The sequence below is a fragment of the Mangifera indica genome, chromosome 8 (genome assembly GCF_011075055.1).
Source record: "Mangifera indica cultivar Alphonso chromosome 8, CATAS_Mindica_2.1, whole genome shotgun sequence".
Classification (NCBI taxonomy): Eukaryota; Viridiplantae; Streptophyta; class Magnoliopsida; order Sapindales; family Anacardiaceae; genus Mangifera; species Mangifera indica.
In genome coordinates this window covers 7,257,094-7,279,435 of record NC_058144.1, presented here as the reverse complement: position 1 = coordinate 7,279,435, position 22,342 = coordinate 7,257,094, and the positions used below count along the sequence as shown (strand labels likewise).

Genomic DNA, 22,342 nt, shown 5'->3' with positions numbered 1-22,342 from the left:
AAATTCAAATATTTACCCAAAAAAAAACATAGAAATTCAAATAAAGATACTATAACTATTTTAATTTTCTTTGAAATGAACCGTTTTATTTTGATAACCAAAGAAAATTCGTCAAATATACAAATCAATGTGAATATTTTAAATATTGTCTATGTTGTGGCTTTTGAGTCATTAATTTAAAAAAAAAAAATTATCTTAAACTATAGATGTTTTTAAAAATAAAAAAAATTAATTGTTTTTGGGAAATTTAATAAAAATAATTGAAGAAAAAAAATACTTTCAAATGATATGTGATAGCTTCGACAATTACAAATTCTAGTCCCTCCCGAATTCATACTTTCCTGGAGACAAAAGTGTACGACACCGTTTCAGGAACTTCAGTTCAGGCCCAATAGTTGCTTTTTTTCCAGCCACAAAGCAAGCAAGATATAACAAAGCTCAAATCACCATCGTCAACAAGGGCCGCATGTCAACAACTTAGCTTCTCGTCAAGAAAAGGCCGAACGACTATTTCCCACCCAAGGTTTGATGTTTTCTCAAGTTTTTATCCTTTAATTATGGAAATATCAAACACCCACCTATGACCGGTTAGATTTAACAAAACCCTAAAGGTGGTAAATTTAATCTCATTTTTCCCCCTAAAAATTTAAAAACTAATTTTTTTTTCTAAGTTAAGTTTGAAAAGATCGCATTTCCCCACCTAGGATTTATTTTCAAACCCTTTCATTTTCTCCGACGCCATCACCGACTGTCTTTCTCTCCCGATGGTTTCTCTTCCATCGATGACCCCCTTCAACTCTTGCACTACGCATCCGATATAGAGAGAAGTCATCTGGGAAGAGAAATCATCTTTCCAGAAGACGAAGACAAGATCAATCGATCTCGTCTTTCCAAATGAAGACGACTTGTCTTCCCAAAAGATGAAGACTAGGAAGACGAAGAACTTTGTCTTCCCTAACGAAGTTCTTTGTCTTTCACGACTTTTTCGACTTTGATTGGGCTTTCAAATGAGAGGAAAGAAATCGTTGAAAGGAGAGGATGCTTCGGGAGGGAGAGGCCATAGGCAATGGAGCCAGAGATGTCGTCAGAGATTTCAAAACGAAACCCTATGGTGAAACTATGATTTTTTAAAACTTAGACTGAGGAAAAATTTTAGTTTTTAAAGTTTAGAGGGGTAAAATTAGATTCTATTTTAGTTTATTTTTAATATTATAGTAAAAATGACGATTTTACCCTTATCACCGTTAGAGTTTTGTTAAATCTAATCAGCCATAGGTGGGTGTTTAGTGTTTCTATAGTTAAATGACGGAAACTTGGGAAAACATCCTACCTTAGGTGGGAAAAGTCGTTTGGCCTCAAGAAAATCACAAAATTCAGCATTTCGTACACTTGGATAAGCCTAGGCTACTTTCTTGGCCTCACTTTCTCTCACTTGCCGAGAAAGAAGAAAAAAAAATCAAAGAAAAAGAAAACAAGAACAAATGCAAACATCTCCACTTCTCTCTCTACATTAGCATATACATTTACACAATTTAAATGGCTTCTGTTACGTCAGTGGCGTTTACAGCACTCGGTCAATTGTCGTATGAGAGGAAGGTCAATGTTCCACCGACTCGGTCTTTAGCTTCGAATTTCGAAGGTTTTCGTTTCCGTTCGAGTGTATTATGGCACTGTACCGGTGTTAGAGCTTCGAATTCAGCTTCTCGTATGGTTATTCAATGCATGTGTGCTGCTACCGGTGAGTGACTGAGTTTTATTTTTTATTTTTTGTTAAATTTAATATTGATTTCAAATTTTATGTTTATCACCAGTGAGTGAATATGAAAAGTATTGTTAAACTTCGATAGCTTGATTTTTGTTATTTTTCTCTAAATTAGAAAAAGAATAAAGAAACTTGATTATAATTTCTCTTTTATTTGCAATGCTAGCGCTAAGGGCTACTAAAATTACATTTATAAGTTTGTTTTGATTTGACCTGTTTGTTTCTGTCCGAATTAATTGAGAAAATAAAATCCAGGCATGAGTTGACAATGCTTTCTATGTGAATATGGTTGCTTAGAGAACTTCAAATGTAAAATTATGCAATCTTGTGTTGTGTTGTTGAGTAGTGTGAAAAATTACTCAGATTTTATTAATTTTTGAAAGTCTTCTTGGCTTAATTCAAGGCTTTTTTGCTTCTAAAGGTAAAAAATTTACAGATGAAGTTCAGCTTGATAGCCTGATAAAAATCAGTTATCAGGTAATTTGTGTGTGTATGAATATATGCATGGAATACTGATTTGCTCTAAGTTTTAAATTCTTGTTTAATCTTGAGCTTCAATTTGTTTATTTATCTATTTAATATGGTTAAGCTCATTAAGCCAAGAATTCTGATTAACACAGCTCATTTGCACTTGCAGTTGTAGTTGGAGTGGGAGTTGAAATTTTGAAATTTTTAGACTATGAATAACAAATATGATGTCATTTTGGTTTCTGTATAGTTTTTTTACAACAATTATTGTATTATGTTTCATTCCCACCAAGTAACCTGCTTTGAAGAAAATGAATGCTGATTGTGGTACAGTATTCTCAAGTTTGCCAAGAGTTTCTGTACGCACAATCAATCTTCCTTTAGTTACACTTGAACATTTAGTAGTACAAAATTTTCTACATTGATCATGATTTGTTCATTTACATGACCTTTAGGTGTGCCAACCGTGTCTGAGACAAAGTTGAATTTTCTAAAAGCATATAAAAAACCAATACCCAGCATCTATAACACAGTTCTACAGGAACTGATTGTCCAACAACATTTGATGAGGTACAAAAGGACATACTGTTATGATGCCATGTTTGCCCTTGGTTTTGTTACTGTTTATGATCGACTCATGGAAGGATACCCAAGTGATGAGGATCGAGAAATCATCTTCCAGGCATATATAAAGGCGTTGAATGAGGACCCAGAACAATACAGGTCTGTCTACCAAACTTCCTGTTGTTATGTTAGGGTCACTTTTTCTTTACATTTTAATAAAAAACTATAATGTCATCTGTTAGAAAATGAGAATAGAAATGATTGAATTCTTAATCATAGATACTGCAGATGAAAAGTTCCAGCAAAAGGTAAAACGTTGAGCAAAGCGTGGCTTGCTCTGAGAACCTGAATTATAACAAGGATGGATGAAAAAAAAATTCTATCTGGTTTAAATAATTTTGTACATTATGCCCTGTAGAATTGATGCTCAAAAGTTGGAGGAATGGGCCCGGGCTCAAAATGCAAGTTCATTAGTTGAGTTCTCATCTAGAGAAGGAGAGATTGAGCGGATATTGAAGGACATTGCTGAAAGGGCAAGTAATGGGAGTTTCAGCTATAGCCGTTTCTTTGCCATTGGTATGTTTCGCCTTCTTGAGCTGGCAAATGCAACTGAACCCACTGTATTGGAAAAGGTTTGATCTTTAATCCCTTCTATGAAATCATTGCAATGCATGTAATGTGTGGTGAAGGTTCATCTACTTTCTCACTGTTAATACTTGCATGATCCTGCTTGATGTTATCAGGAGCCCACTCTAATTGAAGAAGATGTTTTTTCTTTCACTTCATGAATAGCTACTGTAGGTTGGCTCTACCATCATAAGCCATATCACTTGTTGTCTAATAATATAATAAAGGTACTCAAATATTTGGTTTAATGTACCCAATATAATAGACATGGATTTTATTTTCTTACAGAGAATCTGATCTTTGGAATATACATACGAGCTTTGTCATGAAATTAAAGCCACTCTGTTGTTCCTTAATCCTATATATTTTCTGGTCTAAAATTTCCTCTGCCTAGTACCCAAGTAAAAGGCATCAAATTATTATTTAACCCTTGTATGTAGATTAGAATTTTAGGTTTTCCTGGCATGTACTTGATGAGCTAGTGATATAATGTGCTCTCATGTTTCTGGAGAGAATGGATACCTGGAAATTATCATGGAAGTGTGGAGAGTTGTCATTCCTTAATCCCAAGTAATGTAAACCTGACAGTGTAGACATATTACAAACTCCAAGAGGCTTTAATGTTTTAGAAATAAATTGTGATGATTGTTCAAATTATCATATCATTCATTCATCTTCCAAAGTCAGTTCTTGGCTTCTATGAGTGAGTTCAGTGGTGGCCTGCATTGTGTTAGATAGGTTCAGATAGATATAAGCACCAAAAAATTTTTACTGAAAAGTACACAGAAAAATTCAGTTCGGTTGGGAGGATTGACCTTTGAATGTATTTTAATTTGTCAATTATATCTATGATTCTGGTCTATAGCCCAAAAGCATATTTGCCAGTTTGAGCATGGTTGTAATTATTTTCCTCTAGTTTTCACAGTTGCCCAAGATAAGAGTGGATTGGATGTGTCTATGGTTTTATATACCTTTACCTGGTCGAAGTTGACATTTATGACATGGCATGATGCTCAAGTTACTATTAACTTCTCGCATATCATATCTCCTCGGAAGTATGTACCATTTTACTGAAGTAGCCGAGCTTCTGAAAGAAGCTTTCTTCACATACACATGTTCAATTGTTTATTCTTGTATTAGTTTTTTTCTCTTGATAAGTTATACAGAAATTCATCAATGGATTTCCTTGCAAAAATATAGAAAATGGAAGTTTCTCACAGATGGTTGCCATGCATCAGCTGTGCACAGCTTTAAACATCAACAAAAGAAGTGTGGATCGGGACCTTGACGTGTATCGCAATCTGCTATCCAAGCTCCTTCAAGCAAAAGAATTGCTCAAGGAGTATGTAGAGAGGTAAAAATACAATTCTCTACCATACTTTAGATTGCCTTCTTCTCTAATATGTGGCAGGGTCTCTTTTTTCATTTGACTGGTGTACACCATCCTACATATTAATGTGAAATTAATATACATTAGTGAGGAGTGGAGCTTTCAGGACTTGAAAATTCTTAAAAATTAAAAGATTTGAACATTAAACCTCATTTTGACATAAATTCCTAGTGGAAACCATAGACCATTGGAAGAAAAAGCATGAACAGCGCACTGAGTAAAGGTTTAATCCTATACCTCTGCAACCGCGGTCACAGACTTAGTTCAAATTCCCTCTGCAACCGTCATTTTAAAATTTTTCTTCAAACTATACATCAGTTTAAACCTCTGGACCTCTTTAGCGTAAAATCCTGATGGTATTCGGAACTTCCCATGCCATCCCTGTAATTTTGTAATTTATTGCTCCAACTTTGTGGCATCCATCTGCTTTCTGTTTGCCCCATAAGTGTGTTTGATTAACTGCATAATATTTGGGCTTTCAGGGAGAAAAAGAAGAGAGATGAAAGGGCTGAATCACAAAAGGCTAACGAGGCCATCACGAAATGTGTGGGAGAATACCAATATGTGTGCCAGTAATTTAACTCCTGTAGCAGTCCGCAATGCTAAATAGTCTGTTCTGCCTTAGTCCCCTTTTTGTTTTGCTTTGGAGCCTCCGTGGTCATGCGCACCTTGTTTTAGTTTATTGTTTTACTATGGTGATAAGATACATCCTGTCTTCGTCTTGCTACTATTATATGGAAACTTATTTTGCTTTTCGCCAAATGTAATTTTCTGTTAATAAGTTACCATCTAAAGAATCATACAAATAACGGGTACCATTTTTTTTTTTTTGAAGTATGGTGGTTTACGTCTTATTTTAGTTACATAATATTAATAAAACTATGAATATTTATTTTGAATACGTAAATAGATATATAGTTAATGTATGTTATTATATGATTGAGTGATTTTAAATTAAAGATAAAATAATATCTAATCATATAATAATATATATATTTATATAACTATATGTATACTGCATATGCGGAGTATTACTCCTATAATATTATAAATTCACTCACCCAAATCCTTTTCGGTGCATACAATACTTGGTGACCTCTTTGCAGTCACCAACTGCGTAACCATTGGATGCATTCTGGGAAGTCTAAAAACTATAGCAGATCAAAGTAAAATGTCTAAATTGTATAAACAAATTGATCTACGCAGAAAAGAAGAAATTGAAAAATTCTATCCCTCCTGTAATGAATCATATATGAGAATTAAGTTTACACCATTTATAATCAAATAATACTCGACAATCACAACAATTAAGATGACCCTTTCCTTCAGCTTCAAATAAAAATCATTAATGGATATCCTTGTTAAGAAAATGAAATAATGATTCAAAGTAAATGACATATTAAAGGACTTAACTTAGATGAGAAATATCAACCTCATCTGGGATCTTGAATGTGTCTGCCGCTCCGAATTTCCTCCACTCTTCCCCATCCTTGACAGAGTCATCTTCATCACTAAAACTTCCATCATCGTCATGATGGTTAATTGATGAGGGATCATGCACACTTCTAGATCGACAGTCATGGGTAGCAAGCATGTTCACTTGACCAAGATGAGAGATTTCAACCACAACAGTATCATCATCGGCTGACAGTGGTTGCTTCCAGGGTTCTCCATCAATCCTCATGAATGTATGATCAGCTGCACCTTTGTGAAACTCAAAGCGAATTCGATGTGCCTAACTCCAATGATAATAATATAAGGTGCTATGTATATAAAGACATTCACATTAATCACAGTTGAGTTCAAGAAGCACGGACACAACTAATGGTAAGTCATCGGACGATTCTTACTCATGCAAGAAAGAGTACCGGGACCCCTCTGAAAAAATATGATAAGCTAGCATATTAAACTTGGATTTTCACCTGTGCAAGACGGGTTCCATGTCCCTTTGGAGCAAGTAGAACAAGTCCATGCCAAGCATCTCTGAAACCAACCACTTCTAGTAGGCCATCATCGACATATGGTGGAGTGAAGTCTTTCTGCGAAGTCAATTAAGAAAGGTTTTTCAAAAAGGTTTGCGTTAGCAAAAATAAGGATTTACTTACTTCAAGGCAGATAGACTAGGAAAATATTTGCAACTAACATCACGTGTCCTATTGCTGTTTGGTGTCCCCCACGGATTCAGTCCACCAGAAAAACTGGGCAAGTTAAGACATACAATTGACCTGATACTGTTTACAGAAGAAGCGAATGTCAATTCAGTATAATTTGATTCTTTTTTCTGTTTTAAGTGTTATATGGAACCAAAACAAACAATATCAGTTTGTTAATGAAACTAACTTAAAGTCACACTCTCAATTTACAACACTGACAGAGAACTAAAGTGAAAAATAGGAAGAAAATTGTTATTAATAAAAATTCAATAAAAAAAACCAGAAAAAAAAAAATCACAAAATTTAATGCTAAGCAATTGTTTACATAAACCATTGGCAACAGACAGACGCTTATAGTACTGTGCAATACGAAAGAACAAATGCTCGTCAATATGAGAAGTCCATTTCATGACATAATGGCAAACATATTGCCACATGAATAAAGACATCTAGTTAGAAGCTTTTTTTCTGAATGCCAAAGCACTTTTTAAAGGAGAAATTATTGTTTGCAAGTAAATTTTAGAGACTTATACATCATCTTCCTTTCTCAACCAGATATACCATGCAAAGGTTTCCCAACCATAATTCATTCAGGAGAAATGTGGGAAAAATTACAACTTAATGGACACAACTAAGTGTTATTTTCAATTTAAATTTCACATACAATAGTCGTATTGAAGGAACACCATTCTGTGAAATTACATAAACTTAAGTGCATCAAATTGAAAGGATTCTATCCTTTCAAGGAACCAAGAAAATAGTTTCACTGTAGCACAAATCTTACCTGCTAGTTATCTCGAGATCTTGCCATTGCCCTTGCCCATGTCTTTTCATAATCTTCACCTTTGCAAACTGAGCTATGTTTCTGTGACAAAGATCACATTTTGTCACAATTTAACAAGAAAATCAGCAAGACCTCTTTCATTTGACTCGAGCAAAGACAAAAAATTACAGCATTCGAAAGCATTCCTCCAGATCCAATCTACTTCAACGCAACAGATTGAAACTCGAGCTTTGGAAAATAGGTTGATTGAATTACATGAATCAGAATAATGAATGATATACTAACAGAAAATGTAATCTGCAGACTTCAAACTGATTCTTTTCTGGATACAAGTTATTGATTAATTTTCTCTTTTTTCTATACTTCACAGACTGCTATTCAATATTGATAAGTTCTTACATAAAAGCATTCCAACAAGCCCAGATAATTAAATGACTACTAAAGCCAGGAAAATGCGCCAGCATTGAGGTAAAAAGACCTATATGTGATCAAATAGAGTACAATTAATGAAAGAGGAAGTTGATTACACTCATTACTAATAAACAGCAAAATGATGTAACAAAATATAACAACAGCCTTACATGAAAATTACCAAAAAGGAAAAAAAAAAAGTCTTACATGAAAGATTACTATTATTGCAAGAGTTTTGTGATAAAACTTTATTAGTATTTTATCCATTCATGGACAATTGAAATAAACCTAGGAAAGCTTATCATACGATGTATGTAAATGACATTACAAAAAAAATCTAAACTAACTAATCTTGTCAGTGATAAAGCCAACAATAGCTTATAAGCAGACTCCAATGCATAACCAAACAAAATTAAAACCTCTAAAGTCTAAAAGTAAGACAAAAGTAGAATTAGTAACATTGACAAAGCCCACAATGTAGCAGAATCTCCTCTCAGAAAGCCAAAATAATACAGACGAGAAAAAGCAAGAAAAACAAAAGAGTGTCTTCATGTAGTACGGAATTACTGTACACTCACTGAGATGAAGGATGGAAGAGAGAAGCACAAAACCATCCTTGCGTGCAGCCAAGCTTCGCATAAGTACTCTGATTTAAGAGAAGGAATATCAAATAAATGACTTGCAGCATAATTTTCTAAACCCGTAATTCCATTAGATACACTATTAAGAACGGCAAATAATAACATGCCAATCAAGCTAATGAAAATTCTACAAATTTTAGGTCAAGTTAAAGTAATGTAAATCTCATAACAAAATATTTTAATGCATCTAAAACATTAAATCATGCACAGAAATTCAATTTCCTGCAAAGATTTTATGATCTTCAAATTTTTTAAGATGAGACGTCTATGTGCATACTTAAATAGTACCATCTTCCATTGAAAAACCAAAAGGTGGTTAGATATAGCACAAAATCTTATTGATCAAATTCTCGCACCACTAAATGAATAATTTAGCAAAAAGGGAGGCATAAAATTCCAATTCACCTTCAAAATATCAAATGATTGAATGATCTCCTATTTAAGTTTAATATTCATACTCCAGTCCCTAAGGAATATTAAGGGATTTGGAAAATCCATCACCAAATTGGTTAGAACATCTTGACTGGTTCCTATATTCACATTGTATGTTTAGAGTAAGTACTTTAATGATAAAAAAATGGCAACTAAACAAGATTATCCTAGCACTTCAGATGCATGAACCTAACCCCAAAAGAATTAGCAAGGAATATAAATCATTCATATATCCCTGAAATGCTACAATTTAGAAGAAAAAGCATGTTTATTAGGACCAATTACGTCTTATTGGATAGATATTCTTCTCCTGCCATTCAATAAAATTATGCAAGCAGCCACATCATCAATAGCACAGCAGCTTCACAGGTGTTGTCATATATATCTGGACAATCTTTACAAAATTTATTATTTCTCTAGTTGGTACCATTAATACCCTTATCTACTAAATACTAATAAATAGTTGTCAGAGTAACAACTCCATGAGCCAGCATCTCAGTCTAATGCTTGACATTTTACTCTCAAAGCTTAATTAGAAAAACTCTGATTTAAACATTACCCAATTCAATCTTGAGAACTGCACTACAAATTCCATGCTCTAATAAACTGAGCAGAAATAGAAAACAGGATGATCATTCTACCAGTTCAAGCATCATCCAAAAAAGATAGTAGCAAATTTTGTGTGATGATACCTGATTAACCAATTGGTTGTTAAATTTTTCAGGATGCAACTTTCGTTCAGAATGAAATGCATATGATACTTGAGCATCCATCCCTGCACCACAACAGCAAAATAAGCAAGCGGTTCACAACTAGGAACTTCTTTTGTATGAGACCAGAAGCACAACATCTCTCAAGAACAAAAAAATTGTCAGATCAGTTATTATCAATTTCGATTCCTCAGTTTGCATGGTAAGATACTAGATCAGCAATAATGGAGAAACTATGCATTTGAAGTGATTACCCATACTGAAGTAATTCCAGAACCCCCCACGAAATGTACGGTACCCATCCTGAGGCATTGTCAACATATGTTTATAAGAATTCAAATGCTATTAATGCTTGGGGAACAACTAATAATGGAGAAACTCAAAACATTAAAGAACTTAAAAGTAGGCAGCATAACCTATCTTACCTCGTTCAACTTGTCTGTCGCTGAAACACGATGAAAGGCATGTAAAGAATGTGGTAGCTCAAGAGGTGCAATAGGATCACAATTAGAACCTTCTTTAGGAGTCTTCATCCTCATAAGAATATGCCAACTGAAATATAAAATCCAGTATCAGTTACTAAATTGAACTAAAAAGAAGAAAACAGAGAGTATTCATAAAAATTCACATGATCTTGTAATATCATTCACATTTGATCTAAACAAAGCACTATTTAACGTAAAAAAAAAATCATATGACATAGTACTTTAGTAACCATTGTATACAAAGAAGATAGCAAGAATAAACCTTAAAGAAATGATATAAGAATTAATCCATGTCATATAAGCAGCACATGTATGCAATTATATTAATTTCTTTGAAAAAAAAAAGAGAGACACAGAGATCATGTCAACATCCTCACTTATCTATTTTCATTTCCTTTGCTTTTATTACTTGGTTCAAAAATTGTATAACAGAGTGACGATCAGTCCCTGGATTCTTCTTTCCCTGTACATTAGCAAATTGCATATTAGAAATACACTGCTTCAAAAAGTCCATTGGCCACATGACCATGACCATTTATGAAATCATTATTCAGAACATGATTATCCATAACTCATACTCCAAGTATATACTCATTTCTGGCTCATTCAAAAAAAGAAAGAAAATCTTGGAGCATACAACCAAATTTAGATCATAGCAAATAAACTTTATAAACAAACTGATGTTGATACTTCGAAAATAAGATGTAGAGTATAATTAGTCTGGAAGTGAATTAAATTTAGCTACTGCTTACTGTGGACTGAACGGAAAATGTTTGACTAACAGTTAAGCTCTTACCCAACCAAATGCGAAGGGAAGATTATTTCCTGTTCCAAGAGGCACTGTGGCAACTGGCGGTGGATGCGGTAATTTGAGATCACAAACAACTCCTAGAAGCCAGCCAGCTGTTCCATCACCACCAGCAACCTGGAAATAAAAATAACATTTAAGATACTTTAACACGATAATTTACATATATAAACAAGAACGTGATGAATAAAAAGAACCTTGATAAAATGAATTAATTATCAGTCCTTAACTCACAATTATTCTCAATTTCTCCTCAATTTGTGCGGCATATTGATCTCCCTTAGCTTTGAGCTTCTCTAAATTAAGATAGATTTTCCGTAGAGCTGTATCCGGCTTCTCTTCTTCGACATCAAAAACCTGAAAATCATCCATAAAGAAACTTTTCGAAGTTACAGAACTTCAATCACACAAAGGTAAAAACATCAAAGTAACACTTACTATTACAATTACCTGATTTTTATTAAGAAGTTCACGATAAGTTACGATAAGATCTCCTCCAAGCTGGCCACCGCTTCTGGAGTTTATAAACACCAAAACCGGACACGTAGGAAAATCATGAACTTCTACGGTCTTTGATTCAGGTTCTAATATGTACGTAGGTATGGTGAATTCCTTTAAGAAGCTCGCCTCAGAATGAGTATCCTCCATAATGGAGTTCGACTGCGATTTTAAACAGCTCATTTCGTCATCAAATTTGAGATCAGATTACAAAAATTAAAAATAGAGGTCAGTGAAGAATTACCAGAAAACTTGTTTTTCTCGGGAAAGTGAAAAAGGCGCAGAGATCGGATTGGTGTTCGTTATACTATAATTAGTTAGTTATTCTGGATCTACATTCTAGATATCAATTCTTTAATAAATTTAAAAGAAGCGTTTAAAAAGGAGGTATCACTGGCTCATGTTCATGGATGAATATGTGAACGTGCAATTTATTTTATTTATTTACAAGCCAACGAAAACGTGAGAGTCGTGAGTCTGAAAATGATTTGTGTGGAAATGGCATAGTGTCTTCATTGGATTGGATATGTTTGTTGAGAATTGGAAAATAGAAAGTGGGATATTCAGTGTGGGGGCCATTAGATCGCCTATCCCACCCTACCTTGAAGGGCTTGCGACAAAAAAATCTTAAGAGTGAAAGTGGCGTAACTGGATGATTTAAGATTCTACATAGTTTTATTTATGTGTTATACAAAATTAGTGTATGATGTGGCTCGGTAGGATAGTTTTGAATTGAGGAAAGCACAGAAAGTGTTCGGAGAAATTAGTGGCTCTCGTTGGGATTTTGGGAATTAAGTCACAAAAATTATCCCTAAAACCCAAACCATGATCAAGGGCAATGATTGAAAATATATGTACGTTTAAACAATTTTTAAGAACGACATACCAGCATTGATGATTTTTGTCTTTGATTTTCCGTGATAACCTTTTGGCCAAAGGATTATTTAAGCTTTTGTGAAATGAAACTTTTATTCCTTAATTTTAAAAAATTTTAATATTTATTTTTTATTAAAATTTATTGTTAGAATTAATGATAAAAATATTATTTAATAAAAATATTTAAAAAATTAAAAATTTATCATATTTTTTCTTTTTCGATTTAAAAATCTAATAATTTTTTCTATCAAAAGTTTGAAAAGTGACAATTTTTCTTTTAAGGTTTTATTTCTTTCCCTTCATTCTCCAGTGACAGTTATCTAGCCGACCTCTTATCTATCAATGCTCCCTCCAACCTCTAGGACGAAGACACCACCATGAAACATCCACAAAGGCGACAAATTCAAGCGTTGTTGTTGAAGATCCATCGCGTGATAGATTGTCATGTTTTGTCCAGATTTGTCGCATGATGAATTTTGGCCAAGAGGATTCATCAATCATCATTGGGAGGCGAATTGTCTTTGTTGAGATTTGTCACACAACGAATCTATATGAAACACAATTATTTGTCACACGACGAAGCTTTGACAACACGACTTAGATTTGTTGCCTTTGTGGTGACGTCTTTGTCCTAGAGGTTAGAGGGAGTGCTGAAAGATGAAAGGTTGGTCGGAGAACTATCACCGAAGAAGGAAGGGGAAGGAATGAGACTTTATGGGAAAAATGGTCACTTTTCAAACTTTAGATGAAAACATTGTTAGATTTTTAAACTGAAAGAGGAAAATGTGATAGGTTTTTAGTTTTTTAAATATTTTTAACTAAATAATATTTTTACCCATGACCCTAATAGTGAATTTTAACATAACAGTGTGTATTTAGGGTTTTTAAAGTTAACGGGTGGGGGTTGCCAATCTACTAAACTTTGGGTGGGAAATAATCCTGTGGCCTAACTTTTTTAACAAATCCCTGGAACGTAACAAGAACTTTATTTTGTCCACGCAAAAGCCAAGAAGACCATGAACAATATACCCAATCTGGACACATGCTTCATGTCATGGCCAGAAAAATCATGCTCTCGTGCCAGATGACTTCGTATTTTCCTTCTAGAATAGATGGTCTTTGCCTTTCCTATGGAGTTTCTCCAGCCCAAGCTCTGTTAGCAGCAACTTTTCTGCCATGGCTGAAGCTGGTTTTATTTCAAGAGCTAACTTGCAATGTGTTGCAGCCTGCTGCTTTGGTTGTTTTACTGTTGTTGCTGGTTAAAGCTGAAGGATTTTGCTAGTTCTCTGTTCTCTGGCTAGTTTCTTGTGTTGCTTTGTGTACAGTTTTGTTGCCGCTGTCTTGTCCCCTGTTTTGCAAATGCGAAGATAGGAGAATAAGTTAAGTTGTTTTACCGTTTTTATTTATTTCTTTTTATTATATATTTACTTAAAAAATAAAAAAGTATTGATAAAAAAGTACTGGCTCACATTGGATGAATGAGACTATTTATGAAAGATTGAGAAAAAATTCTCTTATGAACTTTGAATATCAAGGTTAGTCTGGTAGAGATAAAGAAAGTGTTAATTTATATCACAAATTCAACCTTAGCCAATCTTCATAACTAAAATTTAAATCTTTCAATTTTCGAGTTATTACAATTTAGTTATTCAAATAAAGATTTCTTTCATTTATGTTTAATAATGAATTTCGACTTATTTTAAAAGTATTAAACCCAAATCATTTATTAATAAAGTTTAAAATCATCATATTCAGTAATCCTTGATTTGATTTACTCAATAAGAACTTACTGATAAGACCCATAGACTCAATAATAACTTATCTCAATGAAATTGAAATATTATTTAACGGCAAGCCTTCCCGGCTTGTTCTTACCAGTAAGCTGACACAACCTTAAACGGACATTCAAAGACTATGAATCAAAACTGAATGGATGTTCTAATTCTAAGCCTTGCACAAAAATTTCCTTGTACAAGTCCAGCTTTTTTCGGTCGAGTACTAAGCCGATCTCAATCCCACCTTCTTCATCTCTACATTCACTCAAAGAGAAAGCTCCATAGGCGCCGATGTGGGCTACCTCACTTTTTTTGGGTCTGCCCCACCCGAAATCAGTCTCGTAAACGCGTAATTTTGGCGAGCCAGCAACCGTAACAAAATCTCCGACTTTCAATATTTCCCACGATTTGGACGCCCATTGCTCCGCCCCTATTAGTGGTCCTTTCTCCAATCCACTAATCGTTTTTGCAATAGCTTTGGCCGCAATGGCTATGCCATTTTTTCCCATTAGCTCACTTCGTTTTTCTGACACAAAAAAAAATGCGAGACAGTTTCCAAAATATGTTGCTGGTACCGCAAGTTCATATCTCTCTCTGCAGTCGGCTAAAGAGAGGAAGTGGCAAAGCTTGTCATCATTGAAAGGATGGCTGCCAGTTTCACTTTCTTCTAATTTCTCCTGTAATTTCATCAAATTAACCCACATGAAAGCACACGTTACCACATATGTTGATATGCGTATCGGCCCCAGTTCCTTGTCTTTTTTATTTCTGCTTTGAGTTTTGATCCATTCTTTCAATTTCTCAGTTTGAGCTTGATTTAGAACCAAAGTGATCCGAATCTTGTCTTGGGGAACAGCTTCGGAAGGTGTTGATTCGATTGAGTAATCCCACGTTAATAAATACTTCAAGTTAGTAGACGCAACTTCACCAGGATCTTTAACCACATACCTGTTGTGGTAAGGTAGTGAAAGGGAAGCCAAGGCTTCTCCTCCAGACCTATGAATGGAAGCCCAAGATTTGATAAAATGGTTGATACTGCTCCCATCAGCAACCACGTGGTTAAATGAGATACCGATAGATATACCTGCGTTTGGAAATACAGTAATCTGCAAAGCCACAACAGGCGCCACTTGCTCGGTATCGGGTGACAACCTCGCCGTTGGCAAATTTGGGACAAGAGACTGAAAAGCTCTGTTTTCTCGTGCATGGTTGCCTACAAGATGGTTGAAATCGAGGTCAGATTCAGCGACTGTAACGGGAATAGAGTCGCCCTCGTTATAACGGAGATACGGCTTGTTGGGCGGTATAGGGCACGTTAGTTTGGCGGCCAAGGGGAAGAAATGAGAAACAGTGAGAGAGAGAGAGTGCTTGAGATGGGGAAGGATAGTTTCTGTGAAATGTAAAGTAGGGTAAGGAAGTTCAAAGAAGAAGATGCGCTGTATGGGATTACAAAAAAACCATAACACATCGAACAAAGTAAGAGGAACGATCGTTGTGGATACGGAGCCCGATGGCGGAGCAACATGGCTGTGTTCAAGAACCTTAACTGTGTATGGTTGAGCCATCTTGACAAACAGACACTGTCTTCAGAGTATAAATAGAAATTTTAATGAAACTTATCTAGTTTATACATTAAAATAAGGAACTCCGTCATAGTATCATTCAATTATTTTACAAATGGACAAGTGTTTAATCGTGACATGTGTTGCTCATAAAGTAGGACGCCTGTGAGTGAACAAGAAGAGATAAGCTTGTAGATTTACTTTAGCCGGTGTTGAAATGCCTAGGGATTATATATATATTATTATAAAATTAATTTCCCTATCAAAGATTTTTATGTTATTTGTGTAGAAAATATTTGTTTACATGCAATAATTGAATGTTAAGTTTTCTAAACAGTAAACACAAATAAATTTAATTTAGCCCTTTGACAGTGGGATAGAATATGCGATACTCATAGCATATTGCAAGTCACAGTTTTCATACAGAAATAATGAATTTAAGCATTAGAAGAAATCATTGATAAAAGTCTATGAGCAAACGGATGCGAAGGAAGAAAAATTATTTCCTCTATTCATGAAGTAGCGACTTGTCCGGCATTATTAAAGCTTGGAATTGCAATTAATTTTGGCCAAAGGACTTGATCCTGCTTAAAGTTCATTATATTTTCAAATTGATATTTATTAATTATTAAAAACTTGAATATCTATTTGTGAGGTATTAATTAATATTATTTATTTATCTCATAAATTTAAAAAATTAATAATTTCTCTATCAGATTAAACTTTGAAATATTATATTTTTCGTATAAATTTAGAAAACTAATAATTTTCTCTTATGAGTAAACTTTAAAATGTTATATTTCCCTATAAATTTAGAAAACTAACAATTTTTTCTTAGGATTAAGTTTTAAAATATTACATTCTCCCCCTCCCCCCATAGGATTTATTCCTTTTTTCTCTCTCTTTTCCGGCGTTGTCATTGGTTGATTTCACACTCTCCCTCCCTTTTTTCAATACATCTCTGGACGAAAAACATTGTTTTCATTTGGAGATGCATAAAAAAAAAGGAGAGAGAATAAGTTGGCCGGTGACAATATAAAAAAAAAAAGAGGAAAAAAAGAAATAAACCGTTGAGTTATTAGTTATATAAACCCAAGAGAAAATAAATAATATTATATTATTTTTAATAAATTATTCATGAAATGATGATTTTATTTTTAAAATTTAATTGATTTTGTTAGTTTTAACAATATATAGATGAATATTTAAATTTTTACTAGTTAATGAATCCCAGTTTAGAAATACACAGGTGGGAATAAATCCTTTGGCCACTAATTTTTACCAAACGAGGAGGGTCCATCCCTGTGGTTAGAAACTGTGTTTAATGAATATAGAACATTTATAACTTTCGCCAAGGCGACGTGATTGCTAATTTTCTAGTAATTTAGCCTTAATGTCAAATGTATTATCTCATGAACGAGTGTCAAGTAATCAAGATACCACGTGATTGAAAATTTGAAGATGCTTTCAAGATTTAAAAATGCGCATTTATCTATTAATAAACAGTATGAATATTTGTTTTTATAAAAACTGTTACTTAGTAAATATATATATTATTAGACATTATTAACCCTTTCTCAAAAATGACATGAAAGATGTGCAATTTATCTGGACCAATAACCAGGCCAATCTCAACTCCACCTTCCATATCTCTACAGTGGGTGTCAGGTCGCGAGAAACCTCCATAAGGACTAAGGTGAACCTCCCTGGTCTTTATGGGTCTGCCCCATCTGAAATTAGTCTTTTTCACTTGAAGGCCAGCGATTAGAACACCACGTCTCATGATTGCATGCATTAGATATTGACGAAAAATATAAAAGACAGCGTTACTTATGGCAGTCACTTTTCTTCCCCTCTCAGTGGTCCTTAACCCATTCACGGATTTTTCTTCCAATAGCTTTTGCAGATATTACAATCCTGTTTTCCCTAATTATAATTAGCTCACCTCGTTTCGCCCTAACAAAAACAAAAGCAAGGTAGTTGCCAAAATATGTAGGAAGTTTGGACAAAGATAAGTTTTATTGTATAATAGAATGTAGGCCCAATATTTCATGAAACGATTAAAACTTCTTTCATCAGCAGCCACATTGCTAAATGTTTCACCAATCGAAATGCCTGAACCGAAAATATAGTGAATTGCAAAGCCAGAACAAACAAGCACATCGGCATTACTAGATGACACACTTGCAAATGGCAATTCAGGAAGAAGAGAGTGAAATGCTTTAACACCTCGTGCATGGTTGGCAATAGGATTTTTTTTAAAAATAGCTTCGGATTCAGCGACAGGAACCGAAATGGAGTCACCTTCATTGTAAATGGTATAAGGCTTCTGAGGTGGCAGAGGACATGTATGATTTACAACAAATGGGCGTGAGAGAGAGCTTATGATGGGGAAGAATAGTTTTTTCGCAAAATGAAGAGTAGAGTGTGGGAAATCATAGAGAAAAATGTGTTGAATTATGCAACAGAAAGCCATGCTTTTTCAAAGAAAGAAGAACAGTAGTTATGGATAAAGAGACTTGGTGGCCCTAATCAAGAACCTTCACGGTGTACGATCCACCCATTCAACATTCAACAATATTGAGGAGGAGTTTCAGTCTGTAGGATCTCAATCACGAGAATTGTTATTAATGGAGTTCTCTCCTGGGAGAGAGACTTCACATTGATAACTGTGAGATGGTATTTTTATTGAGATCTTCGCCTTAGTTCTATGCTGAAGTATCTGGTCCAATTTTAGAACTACGGAATACGGATGATACATCCCAACTTATGCAACAAATGACGACATTTCTATCATAGCTATCTCAATTATCGTCGTATTGTTTTATGCTATTGAGTATGTTCAAGTATACAGCGGGGTTAGTATATTAATCAAATTACAGTCTGTAAATTGCAAATCTATCGCTTCAATCATTAATTCAACTGATAGAAAGATTTTTGGAGGGGTCTGAAACATGAAAAAATTGTGAGTATATATGAAACTGTGCTAACAAGAGATCTATGCTCTTAATAATGTATGAAAAAATTGCAGAGATAGGGATAACAGAAGGAACTATCTTGAAGAGTACTGTGATTAAAACTTCAAAGGGTAGTGGATAACTTCATCATGATTGCGGCATCAATGATATGCATTTATAATTGGATATTAATGATGATATGACAACACCCCATGACACATTATTATTAACACTTGACATTTAATTCTATTAGTGTTATGATATTATCTAGTACTCTTTTAATTTAATTGAATGGATGAACATTAATTATAAATTATAGTAGAGGTCATGCATTCTAAGTAAATATGATAGTGGACTGTAATAGATTGGTTTTGGCACAACCTATAATACCTAGGGATTGGGTCGTGTCTAGATCCGTTAATTGTCAGACAAGCCCACGAATTTGTCAAGGCCCCTGGTCGAGCCATCATATGCCTTAGTTGATGGACTTGCAAAACTATATATATTTTTTGAATTATTTAATTAATTTAAAATTTTCATTATTTCTAATGGGCCATCCCCGCATGGCCTGCGGGCCCTGCCAAGTCTATTCCTGAGTTGTGGCCCAACGTTTCTAAACGAGGTGTAGCCTTGATTCATTTTGCCAGCTGAGCATCATAATTTGGATTCGCCCCATTTCCTCTTTAAAAAGATCCCTTTAATTAAATAGGCCCAATCCCGCAAGAGTCCTTGATAGCAATCCTATGACGTCAGGATCCTTACAATTCTCGCTGTGTATTGCCCCAAGCATGGAACAAGAAGTATTCTGTCTAAAAATCAACATTATTATTATGTTCAAATTACCTTACACACAAATTTATGCCGAATTATATATATATATGACTTACGTAATATATTTAGTATGAACGATCGAGAAAATGTTTGCATAGTGACACTTTTGAAAACATGATATAATAAAAATGCAAAATAACATTAAATGTTTATAAGATTTATATAAATAACAAGCTTTAATGTTTGACGCTGGTATGAATGAAAGATATCAACTTAAAATCACGCATATTATGACATATATAATTACTGTTAATCTAATACCATCTCCTTATAAACGTGTAGAGAGCAGGCAAAACACCGGCGTGTTTAACAAAATCCTCTTCGTGTAATTTCCTCATGAATGGCAGTCACTTCCATCATATTGCTTCGCCATGTGTCCTGATCATGAACATATATAATTCAACGACTGACGGCAGAAGAGGCAGCCAGGCAGGTACATCTTCTCCCGACCCTGCTAATATATTATTAATTTTTTATACGTTTTATAATTTGTAATGCAAACTTGATCCTGTGGATGTATACTTATGTAGGATACATTTAAAAAATTCCATGAACAGGAACTTTAATATGTGAACTCAAAAGATGAGATTAAGCAAAAACATATGGATATTCAAAGTTAGTTGGATCTCTTCGACACATCTCAACAATAATTTAACAACATTTTTACAACAATTATAATTTCTATTAAAAGATATTTAGGTCAACTTCATGGACGATAATTACTATATTGGGTAAGCCATGCATGCACTAGCAAATAACCCAGAGTTGTGACAAGCAATTGTTTAAACAAGTGCATGTATGTAAGCACGTATTAAATTAAGAAGATGAGGATTTAAAATATAAGGGCAAATATTGAGAATGTATATCTGTATGATCAGAATGGCGACCATATTTGTTTATTAATTAGCTAATTAAGTGCGGGCTTAAATTTGTCGTCATGGTAAAATCTTCTAAAACTTATCTGTAATGTTTAGATAGGGAATTGTCTGTCTCTAGACAGCAAACAGGGGGGCGTAAGATTCACGATATACATGATAAATCATTTTTATAATATTTTAGTAAACCCTTTAGAAACACATGTAATTAAGACGTTATAGTGATGAAATGAAGCCAATTCAATGAAGCCTTTTTGTCTTGTCGCTACTTAGTCGTCAAGGTTTCGTCGGTCTTCATCTAGTATCGTGGACGATAGTAGAGAAAGGTGCACAAAAAGTCGGTTGTTGTCATTGCAAGTTTGCAATAAACCTTAGGGATATAGTGGAGAAAAGTTATTTTTTAAAGTTTGAGATTGGGAGGCAAAATACAAATTCTCAAAATATAATAAGAAAATGAGATAAAATTATATATGATAATAAAATGATGATTTTACACTTATCATTAATGAAAATTTTTAATAATGATTTATTTATGAGTGAGATTATGAATTTTTCAAACTCCATTAGTAAAATTTTGAAAACACATCAAAATTTGGATGGGGATAAAACCTTTGGCCTTAAAAGAAAGGTAAAAATGTGGCGCACGCAAGCGAAAGAAAACAGTGGTTTGACATTAGGGCAAATCTCAGTATATAATATAAAAACAGTTGACCATTGCCTCTATTGTTGGAAGGAGTTGGGTGAAAAGAACACCAGATTTGAATGAATTTGAATTAAGTTGATCAGCTTTCTCAAAATAAAAGCTAGCCACATATATGCGTCTGAAGTAGAACTGAAGGAATGCAGTTATGCCTATAATGGACAATTGTCAGAGAAAAAGGGGAGTAACGAAGATAGTTGACTTTGTTGGTCGGAAGAAGGGAGGACACCTGGCAACACATGGTACGTGGTGGGATTATAATGGTTTAATGCAGACCAAAGAGCTGCACTTTTCGTCTTGTAGAAATCCACGTGTTTCTAATTAAGTGAGACAACGATTCAATATCATATAATTATTTGCTTTACTAGAGGAACATTTTGAAGTGCACAGTGAAGCTTTCAGAAATTGATTGGCCAAGGCGCTTTTGCCCACCCAAGGTTTAATATATGACCACTTTTCATCATTAAGTTTCAAAATTTTAAATATGCACCCATAGTAATTAAATTTAACAAAATTTGTTAATATTAAATGTATAATTGTTATTTAATTAATCAAATTTAAAAAATAAAAATTTTATCTCATTTTTTATCTTAATTTTAAAAACATATAATTTATTTATAATATAAATTTTAAAAAATTATATTTTTTTCATTAGGGTTTACTTTTTTCATTTTTGGCTATCGAAATCTTTTTTCAACTGTCTTGTTCAACTAGATCTCTCTCCCTACCGGTACTCTCTCTTTTCAACTGAAATCGCCTTTACATTTTATGTGTTTAGTAATGCAATAAAAGGAATTGATACATTTTCAGTTTTAGTTTTCCTGGATTATATATCATATTTAAGAAATTGAGACTAGCAATAATAAGATATACAGATTATCAATTTCCAAAAATTCCCTGGCGAGGGATGAAAATGATCTTATGATAATGAAGACTATAATAATATACGTAAAATAAAACACAACTTTAGGTACTTGAGGATTTTTACCGTCATAGCATGATCAAATCTGTAACTTTTACTGCATAAAGCCGC

General features: G+C 33.9%; 3 protein-coding genes across 4 annotated transcripts; 1 reads left to right on the top strand and 2 right to left on the bottom strand.

The window, feature by feature from the left end:
- Positions 1–1,385: 1,385 nt before the first annotated feature.
- Positions 1,386–5,573, top strand: LOC123224375 (protein THYLAKOID FORMATION1, chloroplastic-like). 2 transcript variants are annotated; one of them, XR_006503954.1, is made up of 5 exons: positions 1,386–1,738; positions 2,686–2,953; positions 3,213–3,426; positions 4,622–4,775; positions 5,294–5,573. XR_006503954.1 is itself a non-coding variant. In XM_044648012.1 (5 exons), exons 1-5 carry the CDS (start codon positions 1,537–1,539, stop codon positions 5,385–5,387), a joined length of 894 nt encoding a protein of 297 aa, XP_044503947.1. In that variant the 5' UTR covers positions 1,388–1,536; the 3' UTR covers positions 5,388–5,573. The 2 variants fall into 2 exon arrangements, 1 of the variants encoding a protein (XP_044503947.1); XM_044648012.1 differs by having other exon boundaries at positions 1,388–1,738; positions 4,660–4,775.
- Positions 5,574–6,036: 463 nt separating this feature from the next.
- LOC123223078 (diacylglycerol kinase 5-like) lies at positions 6,037–12,127 on the bottom strand. Its single transcript, XM_044646144.1, has 13 exons — positions 11,978–12,127; positions 11,686–11,895; positions 11,470–11,592; positions 11,224–11,352; positions 10,805–10,890; positions 10,368–10,494; positions 10,197–10,245; positions 9,925–10,007; positions 8,738–8,805; positions 7,749–7,829; positions 6,955–7,042; positions 6,734–6,850; positions 6,037–6,546 (listed from the first exon to the last, which is right to left on the bottom strand). Exons 2-13 carry the CDS (start codon positions 11,881–11,883, stop codon positions 6,220–6,222), a joined length of 1,476 nt encoding a protein of 491 aa, XP_044502079.1. The 5' UTR covers positions 11,884–11,895; positions 11,978–12,127; the 3' UTR covers positions 6,037–6,219.
- A 2,232-nt stretch (positions 12,128–14,359) lies between these two features.
- On the bottom strand, positions 14,360–15,986 carry LOC123223012 (coumaroyl-CoA:anthocyanidin 3-O-glucoside-6''-O-coumaroyltransferase 1-like). The gene has a single exon (XM_044646063.1). The coding sequence runs from the start codon at positions 15,947–15,949 to the stop codon at positions 14,522–14,524; it is 1,428 nt and encodes a 475-aa protein (XP_044501998.1). The 5' UTR covers positions 15,950–15,986; the 3' UTR covers positions 14,360–14,521.
- Positions 15,987–22,342: the final 6,356 nt, after the last annotated feature.